The following is a 10,938-nucleotide window of genomic DNA, read 5'->3' as shown; positions in this document are numbered from 1 at the left end:
CCCAGATTCTGCGGGATGGTCGGGACTGCAGTACACGCAGAAAAGAGCCAGGTGTTGGGACAGAAAGTCCGCTCTCTGCTAAGGAAAGGGGCCATATAACTCATTTCCCCGCCAGTCAGAGAAGCCGGCTTCTACAGCCGATACTTCTTGGTTCCCAAGAAGGACGGAGGATTGCGTCCAATTTTGGATCTGCGGTCCCTGAACCAATCTCTGAGGAGATTTAGGTTCAGGATACTTACCATCCCTGCCATCATCAGTCACATCCAATCCGAGGATTGGTTTGTCACAATCGATCTGCAAGACGCTTATTTCCATATCCCCAATCCGTCCCTCTCACAGGAAGTTCCTGAGGTTCGCTTTCGGGGCACGGTTTACCAGTATCGGGTTCTTCCGTTCGGCCTAGCACTCTCTCCCCGCACGTTCACCAAATGCATGGTTGCAGCTGTGGCCCCGTTGAGGCTCCAGGGCATCCGCATACTGAACTACATCAACGACTGGCTCGTCTGGCTTGGTTTGGGATATTTTGTCCCATTACAAATCAATAATGTTTCACATCACTGCTGTCCATTTTCCAAAGCATACAGTAAGATTCTAGACCTATTTTCTAGCATTGTTTCATTTAATTTATTTATGTAGGAGGTAATTCATTACAGCAAAGTATTAGCTAGTTCTGTTTTTTGCAATTAGTGCAGCATATTGTAAAAAAACATACTCTTCCAGTTCGCATATTCAAGGAAAGCTCATGAATGCAGTGGTTTGTATTCGCCTACAGCTGTAGGACTGGTGGATAAATCCTTTGATGTCAACTTAAGGATTTACTTAACTCTTAACTTTTGTAAATGCCCAATGTTATATGATCTAACCTGATCTGAAGAAAAATGTGCAGTTTTAGATGTCATTTCAAAGTTATTTTATAAGATCTAATGAGCAGATCCAACTAGATAGCCTAAAACAGTTGTTGTGCTTCCAAGTGTTTATTTAAATCTTTGACCATGACAGTATTTTGGTTTTGAGTTTAGTTTGAGTTTTTGAGTTAAAAGTGAAGAAATGACACAACAACAACAACAACGAAAGGTAATGTGCAGGGAGGTTTAAGTCCAAAAAGGGCTTTTCCTCAGGTCACAGTCTAAAGTGGAGAAAAAGTCAGTCAGTGAACTCACACCAGAGCTCGTAATAGTAGGTACAGCATCCTGTCTCTCCGCAGCAGTGCCCTGTTTCACACAGGTAACCCGGATTGTTGTTTACCCCGGGACAGTACTTGGAGCTGACAATTGGTCGGCTACCAGAACCCCCATGATGCTTCACCACCTAGAGGACAAAACACAGCATCATATATCACCATAGGGAAAATAACTGTATATAATTGTATTCTTATTCAGAGTCACAGTCAGTGCTTGAAGTGGGCCGGTATTCACTGGAACGTATACCAGCACTTCTATATTTTACTCTTTGGAGTACCGGGACTTTTTATTACGCACAAGCACTTCTCACAAGCTGCCCATACACTTTTCTACCCTCTCCACCGGCGGAGACCGAGTACGGAGTGACGATACATACGCATACATGTGTACAACATGTGAATGGGGAGTACTGGTCACAGTGCTGACAAATTAATGCTGGTAACCCTGGAGTGCGGGTTTGGTGGGCCCAGACTGCATAAGGCAATCTGGAAAATATTAAAATCGAGAAAGTCCCTAGTTTTATGTATAGAGGATGGTTGTAACATTTTTTTAAAGAAGTGTTCCAACCCACCCCACCCCTGTCAGCCAAAGTTTAGCTAGCTGTATTACCATAGTTGTTTGAAATTAGAAAGGAACAAATGCATCACATGTTGCCTGAGAAACTATATTTCAGTCTAATATAAGTCAAACAATTCTATGTGCAATAGTATAGATACTAAACAAAGAATAGTCTAGGTCAAAAACCAATCTCTATATATTCTGAATGCATACCTATTTACCTCTTTCCAGGATTGATAAGCACCATGCATGATCGGGGAGGAAGTAGGTAAATACTGAAATGATCACTTAACTCCTATCTTATCTCTACTTGGTGGAACTCTCCCCATTTTACAACCATTCCCGGTCTCCCCTACTAAAACAGTAAAGTGGTGGGCCATAAAATCAAACGATGAGCTGAAAGATGCTAAAAGGCTTCGCAGTGGGTGATAATTCTCTTTGGGTTCCTCGTTATGAGTGACCCCTTTCACATTACACATTGTTGTTACTATAAAAGCATTGATTAGTGCAGCTTTAAGATTATTTTGTAAGATGACAGCATGCCTATTGGCAGCTACAGGTTAAGGTTAAATTTCTAAATTTCACACCCTATTTACTGTGCGCATGTCAGCCTCCTGAGAAACGGCCACCTAAAATGAGAAATGAAAGGACCTCTGAATTTTAAAAGTTACATCTGAATCATTAGCAAGTCGGTGTGAAGGAGAGAAACAAGTGCACAACAACTAAACCCAGACATCAAATGTTAAATGTTTGACACTTTATAAAAAGTTGAGATGAGCTCAAGCACTTCAGCAAAAAAATAAACGCAATAATAATGCAGTGAAACGTTGCTAAATCTGTTATGTACATAGTTACGACACAAAAATGCCAACAAATAATTATGCATTGCCATAGCAACCACTGTGGTTACGCTTGGAGGCCTTTTCTACTCACATGGACAATGATTTGTATTATCGAGTGGTATGAAATGTTTAGTGGTGGTTGAAGGTCGAGCTACCTACCGTAGCAGATTCTGTCCCGTCCAGCCCCTGCAGGGACACGGTCATCTGGTAAGACAAAGAGGTACAATGGTTAAGATGGAGCAGTAGCGAGAGAGAGTAATGATACGATATAATGACAATGATAAACTGACAGTAGGTCGGCTACCAGAAACCCCATAATGCTTCACCACCTAGAGGACAAAACACAGCATTCGACTTCGTAAATCCTTAGTCAGGGACAGCCTTAGCATCATATATCACCATAGGGAAAATAACTGTATAAAGGGGTTCCAATCTACCCCATTACACAACCATGAACAGTGGCCTCCACCAACTCCTGGGGGAAATTTCTGGCTCTTTAACTGGTAAATGCTCACCTATGTTCACTAGTTAGTTTCTAAATGTGTATGTCTGTTGTTTGGTGATGTGCAGGTTGTGTACAGTGGGTTTATTAGAGTTTTTTGTTGAGCAAAGCTTCCTGCTGCGGCTATAAACAGTTGATATGAGCCTGAAACTGTAGTAAAACAGTAAAGTGGTGGGCCATAAAATCAAACGATGAGCTGAAAGATGCTAAAAGGCTTCGCAGTGGGTGATAATTCTCTCTGGGTTCCTCGTTATGAGTGACCCCTTTCACATTACACATTGTTGTTACTATAAAAGCATTGATTAGTGCAGCTTTAAGATTATTTTGTAAGATGACAGCATGCCTATTGGCAGCTACAGGTTAAGGTTAAATTTCTAAATTTCACACCCTATTTACTGTGCGCATGTCAGCCTCCTGAGAAACGGCCACCTAAAATGAGAAATGAAAGGACCTCTGAATTTTAAAAGTTACATCTGAATCATTAGCAAGTCGGTGTGAAGGAGAGAAACAAGTGCACAACAACTAAACCCAGACATCAAATGTTAAATGTTTGACACTTCATAAAAAGTCGAGATGAGCTCAAGCACTTCAGCAAAAAAATAAACGCAATAATAATACAGTGAAAGGTTACAAAATCTGTTATGTACATAGTTAAGACACATGAGACTGAAAAGTGCCAACAAATAATTATGCATTGCCATAGCAACCACTGTGGTTACGCTTGGAGGCCTTTTCTACTCACATGGACAATGATTTGTATTATCGAGTGGTATGAAATGTTTAGTGGTGGTTGAAGGTCGAGCTACCTACCGTAGCAGATTCTGTCCCGTCCAGCCCCTGCAGGGACATGGTCATCTGGTAAGACAAAGAGGTACAATGGTTAAGATGGAGCAGTAGTGAGAGAGAGAGTAATGATACGATATAAATGGCAATGATAAACAAAAGATCTGCACTACATGTTTTAAAGGCTCATGCTTCACAAAAAAACAAATTACACTGTTGTTATTCTAGTAATCAAGCATGTCAAGAAAAGGCCACTACAGGCCTATTTTCCAGACTGGCCTACACTCCTGGCTATTCAAGGAGATGGAAAGGTCAATGGGTTTTTAACAAAACCCATTTCTCCTCTGTGGGCCGAGATAGCAGACAAAAGGCACCAATTCCCGGACACACTCTTAATACCTTGTGTGCTCTCTCCCTTTCTATTTCCTCATATCTTTCAAAAACGCATGCATGCAAAAGGTACCTCTCTAAAACTGTGGTGAATTAAAACAGTCAAAGGGTTGAAACTACAAATTATCATTACTGATTTGTCTGCTGATTATTATTTTTTTTTTGGTTAACACTTCTGTTTAGTCTACAAAATGTCAGAAAAATAGAGAAGAACGTCCATCATGCATTTCTAAAGCTCAAGGTGACATGTTCAAATTCCTTCTTTTGTCAGAGCAACACTCTAAAACCCAAAGAGCCTTATTTTACAATGACTAAAAAAAACAAACAGAAAGTTCTAACATTTGAGAAGCTGGAATCAGCAAATGTTAAGCATTTTTCCTTGATAAATGAATTCATTGATGAATCAGCTATTGAAATTAATTATTTTTCTGTTGATCTGCTAATTGACAAAGCACTCTAACACTAAAGCAGTCACATTTTAAAAGACTATCACTTTCCTCATAAGATTTTAATTGTAACATCTCAGCAGGTAAACCTACAACCATCACACAGGCTGACCTACCTACCTACTGTATGAGGATGGATCCTAGGACATAGGCACTATTAGTGAATGAGAATATAATGATTTGTGTCCAAATATTATCTGCAGTGGAAATGAATACTATATGTGCTATTATGCTACCCAAATGCTGTAAAGGTGCAGATTTAAAATTCTCTGTGTCACTCATGCCTCTGCAAATGTCATTCAGGTCCTCAGTGAGTAAAAGGAAAAAATGCCTGCATGTGTGCTGTGGGACGTGGGGCCACTGTCAACAACAATGTGGAGACACTGGGAGCTCACTGCCTTGTTGCACACCCGACCTTAAGCCATGTAAATGAGACCTCTTTTGTTAACAACTGGCTGCTGGTTATGTACTCGGGATTGGGAACAACGTTGGCCCTAGACAGCATTGTGTGTATGTACATGCCTGCACAGCCATTTACAAGTTCAGAATTAAAACTACTGTCTATTTACAAAGTGCAAAATGAGTGAGCCAAAATTCAAGAAGCAGCTAACACCACACACCGCCCCAAGGGTGTACAAATGACAATAGTAGCTATTACTTAGTCTAGAGACCTTCATATGTACTGTAGAATATCATATACAACTGTGCATACTATACACTTCTTCAACACCTGATGCATGCAGGGATTTTATATTGCATAACAAAACATTATAAGAGCAATGTCTAACCATGGACATACAGGCAGAGCATGAGACAGATAACTCCAAACACCAAACATGTATCAGGCTGCATGCAGCACTGTATGGCCATGGACACATGATCTTCACAGGCAGTGCTATTATATGGCTAGAAACTAGCACTGATACAATCATTAATAATCAAATCTTGTTGTAAAAGCCAGACAAAAACTTTTAAACTGGCAAAATTCTCATTTCAAGATTCAAGACAATGTTATTTGCTATTTGTTATTTTTCATCTACTTGGCTATTACTACTTCGAGATAAATAAGAAATCCTGCAAACTGTTTATTTCTGATTTGTGCAGACCACTAAATATTGTGCAACACTACCCGACATATAAGTCATGCTGCATATCCAACTGTCAAATATAACCACAGGTGGTTAATAAGTAAGCTTCTATACCGTTGTGAAAGTCAGAGTCGAGTGGGGAAATTTACTGGCGTCAGTGATGTCAAGCTGAGTTCCTGTGGTAAGCCAGCCACATGGCACTGAGTACACGCAGACTTCCCCAGAGACCACAGACTAGCCACAAATTATTTCCACCCATGGGGTTCCGGAGTTCTCCATAGCATCGCCACACACACACACGCACACACACACACACACAAACACACACACTCACGCACCGACATCCATCCTAGATGACATGACACCTGTGACATGTCACTTTGTGTGTGTCTGACTGTGGGTCATGGATGGTTCGAGCCTTTCTCTTCAACCTGAAAACCCATAAATAAACAAGTAAAGACAAAATCAAGTGGAGGCTGACTGTGAAAGGCAGCAGGATGTAAGACAACCATCAAAATTCTGTAAGCCGCCACAACAATACCACTGAGTCAAATATATTTCAGCTAGTGCTTCAGTTGGCAACCATAAATTGAGAACATACACACAAAACGTGTCACTGTGTAATGTAGACAACAAGACCATGACCAATGATGTTAAATTATAAAACTGACATGATTATTGGTTAAGATGCGATTATGGTGAGGATAAGGCCTATGAAAAAATCAAGACATATAAAGACAGACACACATCTTATATGACGACATGGACCAAGTTCTTCAAACAAACACAAATGCCAAGAAATTGACACACTCTTAGACCAAAACAACATATACTAGGGAAAAAAACTCAAGTTACACACTGTCCTTTTTTTCTTTCTTGATGAAAAAGTATACGTACATTGTAAATCTGGTTCAACCTCCTTTAGAAATTCTGTGCTTAATTATGGTTTAATTCTCCCCACAAGACTTTCACCTTTTAGTGTCAGGGGTCTTGTGGTCAATGTTATTTTACATGTCACGATGAATGGCTGAACATAGATGAACGTTTCTTTATGTAAGAAAATTATGTTTTCATTGTGGTATTATAAATGCAGCTGTATAGGCTGAAATACATTCATACAACAACAGACTTCAAACAAGGAAACGGCAGTGTCAGCAGTATGGCATTCCTCTACTGGACAAGTAACTGTAAATTAGATGTATAAGGCTATAATGGTCTAGCAGTAAAAGGTCTAATAAACTCTAATTTATCCAAGCGTGATTAAAACGTCACAACTGCAAAAATTATAGTTAAATAATTGGTGCATTAGGTTTTCCCAGCTACTTTGCTTGAAGCAAGACATCCATTCAAATCTATTTGCAGTTTCAGCAACACAAGTCAACAAGTCACAAACTACTACTAAAATCAATAATATATAACTTACTGCATAACATTCCTTTAGTATTCCAAGAGAAAGTTGACTGTATTTCTGTGGTAGCTCACTCAATTTAGAATTTGAGTTTATTGACCTTGCAGTAAATTTTAAAACATTTGTAAAAAAAAATATCCCCATAATATTCCAGACATTTTGTTGTGCATCAGAAGTCCCACATATCTAATTATTGTGTTTTTGCATTGACTAAAGCATCGCAGTCAGCCTTTCCACTGACCACAAATCCAACAAAAACCCATACCTGACTTGACTTTCCTGGACACACAAACCACTTGCTGCAGTGGTGCAAAAATGCACACACTGTCTCCAGAAATATGTCAAAAGGTGCAACGACTCATGATAAAGAAATGTAAAGACAGATGAGTACAGAACAAGTTGAGGCCACTGTTTGTCAACAACACAGGCAGAGGGAAGCGTGTTGCTCTGCAGAATGAAGCCCAGCTGTTGACAGCAGTGTTTGTATCAAAGGAAAGCTGTGCAGTGCATTACCTCCTCAGCCTTCAGCCCGAGGCAGAATGTCAGCGTTTTCTCTGGATCCATGGCGAGAGCTGAGTACCAAGCTAAACAGAGAAAATATAGATGCAGATGTGGGATGTTATTCTGCTAAGCCCCCATCACCGCTGTCCCACTCCACAGACACGGCGGCCTCCCCATCCGCCATAGTCCGGATGGACGGACGGAAGGATGCCCCTCCCAGATTCTGCGTACACCGGGGTACCAGGGCCAGACTCCCGGTGTATTCTATGGAAGGCACCTCGCAATTTCACAGTGCAGACGTTTGTGTCGTCGACTGTTATTTCCTGTAGTGAGAAAAAGATGTTTCACTCTTTGTTTTCGCTGAGAGGGTCGGAGCTGTGCATGATGTCATGCTTCTCCAGCCCCCAAAGTACTTGTATGGGAGCGCTGCGGCTTTGATTGGCCGGAGCTCCCAGCAACAGCCGCACAGAGGCTGCCTCAACTGGGCTTTAACTCACACACTGTTGCTTTATTAACTACTAGTAAGAAACAACATGTGTGATGTTGTAATTGTGGTGGAACAGAACCATGATATTTAACCAAGCTAAACAGCTAGTTTTGCTCAGTGATAAGCCAGCCATGGGCTTCTACAATATAGCTGCTCTAAAACTATTATTCAAATATTAGGCTAATTATCCCAGGCCTACATAGATCTTTTAGTTCAGTTGCACAGTAAACTAATACTTTACTTTTTATTACTTCATTGCAAGTAAAAACTGCATACAGAAGCAGCAGAAGTGTAAAATAAATAACGTATATTATTAATAATGGTACTGGCAACCTGTCCCTGTCAGCTGGGATTGGCTCCAGGCCCCCGTGACCCTGTATGCATGGTGTCTATACAGCCATAAATTCTTGAGAACCACATTCATTGTTGCAAATCTTCCGTTAAGCTAGGTCTGACTTTATTAATGCCACATCATATTTTACTAGTTGTTTTGAAATAAAACAAAAAATACTATGTTACAGTTAAAGGCATTGACAGCCCCCTGAAGCCCCTTACCCTTACTTACTCTTCCCCTTACCATCACAGGGGTGTGTGCATGACCATGATTGTATGCATGTCGGCCAGTTAACTCTTCCTGCCAGCACATCGGCCTAACCCTAACCTTCCTGTGTTGCAATGGAGAAATGAAAACGCTCAAATATATCGTTTTGGGAGTCATTAAAACACTCATATAGGACGTTTTGTAGACATCATCTATCGACCTATTCTGCCGTTTCTGTGTGAGAAAATGTTGTCTATAAAGGTTTCCTTGCTATGGAGTCAGGTCTGTCGTTGTCTGTGAAGATTCTCAGTCATCTAGATCATAGTTATCCACTGAAGGTTAAAATCAAAAACAATTAGACTGGTTGACTATACTTGAAGATGTTTTGCCTCTGATCTGATGGGCTTCTTCAGTTCTGACTGACTGGTAGGGAATCCCAGCCATTTTACCTTTGTGGGGTCATTATCAAGGTGACACCACTTGGTTCATTGGGCCTCCTGTCACAACAGCTCTGTGGACAGTAACATCAAGTTCACATGTCAGCAACAACATCTTGGCCTTCTTGGACCGTGCTGCACACATTAAAGAGGACAAGTGCCTGCAAATTAATCTCACCACCTTCAGGAGCATAAGCCAGGGGTAATCAGAACCCCCCACCCCTGAGTTGACAACATACCAATATGTGCCCAAGCCCATGAGAAGGAGCATAAGCACCCAAAGGAGCCACGTAAAGCTTGTGGATACCAAAAACAGCTACAAGATCCAGGAAGAACACTGACAATACAAGTAATAAGGAAAAGAAGAGTAAACGCAACAACATCTTGATTCCATAAGACAGAAGACAGAAATTGAACTGCCCAAACGCAACACAAGAAAAGTAATCTGTTGTACTCTGTCCAATGCAGTGAGGAATGCACTGATCTGTATATTCGGAAAGGAAATGCGTGGCTCAACGCAGAGGGTCAACACAGTTTACCTACATTTGAAGGTCAAGGGACATTCTTTCGATGACAACCATGTACATTTTTTGGACAGGGAGGACAGATGATTTGAAAGAGGCCATTTACAACAGAATAGAGAGACCATCGCTAAACAGAGGAGGAGCCAACAACTTATTCCCCACTTACAATGCTGTCTTTTCATCTCTTACCAGGATATTGAACATTTGGCCTCATGTGGCAATGCCAACGACGGTCGTTCAGACTTAGCCTCACGTGACTCCAACAACCACTATGACTGTCGTCACAACAGCCAGGAGCACTAACAATTCAAGCATTAGCCTATCCATCACCTTCATAATGACCCAACGAAGGATAAATATCTGTTCCCTACCAGTAAGTCAGACCTGAAGAAGCACATCAAATGAGAGGCGAAACGTCTTTAAGTATCTTCAACCAGTCCAGTGCCCTTGATTTTAACCTTCCCTGGTCAGTCCTTGGTCCTTGTTGGGAGCCTCAAGAGTTTGCTTCCTTGCCTGTCTACAAAATGTGCCTCTTTTTATGTTGGCCTGGTGTATTTTAAGCACATTGTTGAAAACATATAGCAGGCTATGTTGTCAATCGTGTACACTGTACAGGACATTTGACATAGCAATTTTGACAAGAAATGTTGTAGGTTATACTCTAAAGTTTAAAACATAGGCATATTTCCTTTGGATTGCAGTCCTTTTAAGCTGAAAACATCTCAGTGAAGACAAAAACCATTCCTGACCCAATACTACAAACATTCTGTTGCTGAACAGAAATATGCTGTATGTTATTTTTTGTTTGATTTTGTCCTTTCTAACCCACCATGTGTTAATTATTATTTTTTATTTACAACTAGTTTACTCGGCAAAGTAAAACTGAAATAAAATCAAGAACTCTATTTCAATTATTATATTATATATACTTTTTTTTCTTTTCATGGCAGGAGAGGAAGTGGTTTGAGAAGATGGTCTGCAGTCATGTTACAATACTGAGTGTCACATGTCTTGATCCACATGATCTGGTCTCCTCCACTAGGAGACAAACACTGGTTCTGCCATGGTAAACACAAATCACAAGAGGGCAGCAGACTACCAGCTTTTGAGTCAATTTCTGCATGCAAACTCTGTGGTAGGATGTATGTATGACCTGTAGCAGAAAAATAAGTCTTGGCTAACAGTTGCAGTAGTATTGTTACAGTTATGTAATGCTAATGAAACTGCACTTTATTTGACTTCACTTATTC

General features: G+C 40.6%; 1 protein-coding gene across 1 annotated transcript in view; it reads right to left on the bottom strand.

Annotated features, from left to right (window-relative positions):
- The window catches only part of LOC123970183 (WW domain binding protein 1-like), a 15,919-nt gene extending 7,920 nt beyond the window's left edge, over window positions 1-7,999 (bottom strand). Inside the window, exons 1-4 of the mRNA XM_046048084.1 lie at window positions 7,712-7,999; window positions 3,894-3,938; window positions 2,741-2,785; window positions 1,161-1,308 (exon numbers count right to left, since the gene is read on the bottom strand). Of these exons, the coding sequence (XP_045904040.1) occupies window positions 1,161-1,308; window positions 2,741-2,785; window positions 3,894-3,938; window positions 7,712-7,762 (289 nt within the window). The 5' untranslated portion in view covers window positions 7,763-7,999. The remainder of the gene's footprint in view (window positions 1-1,160; window positions 1,309-2,740; window positions 2,786-3,893; window positions 3,939-7,711) is intronic.
- Between the last annotated feature and the right edge of the window lie 2,939 nt (window positions 8,000-10,938).

This window comes from Micropterus dolomieu, linkage group LG04 (assembly GCF_021292245.1).
Source record: "Micropterus dolomieu isolate WLL.071019.BEF.003 ecotype Adirondacks linkage group LG04, ASM2129224v1, whole genome shotgun sequence".
NCBI classification, from domain to species: domain Eukaryota; kingdom Metazoa; phylum Chordata; class Actinopteri; order Centrarchiformes; family Centrarchidae; genus Micropterus; species Micropterus dolomieu.
This window is presented reverse-complemented; position numbering and strand designations above follow the sequence as displayed.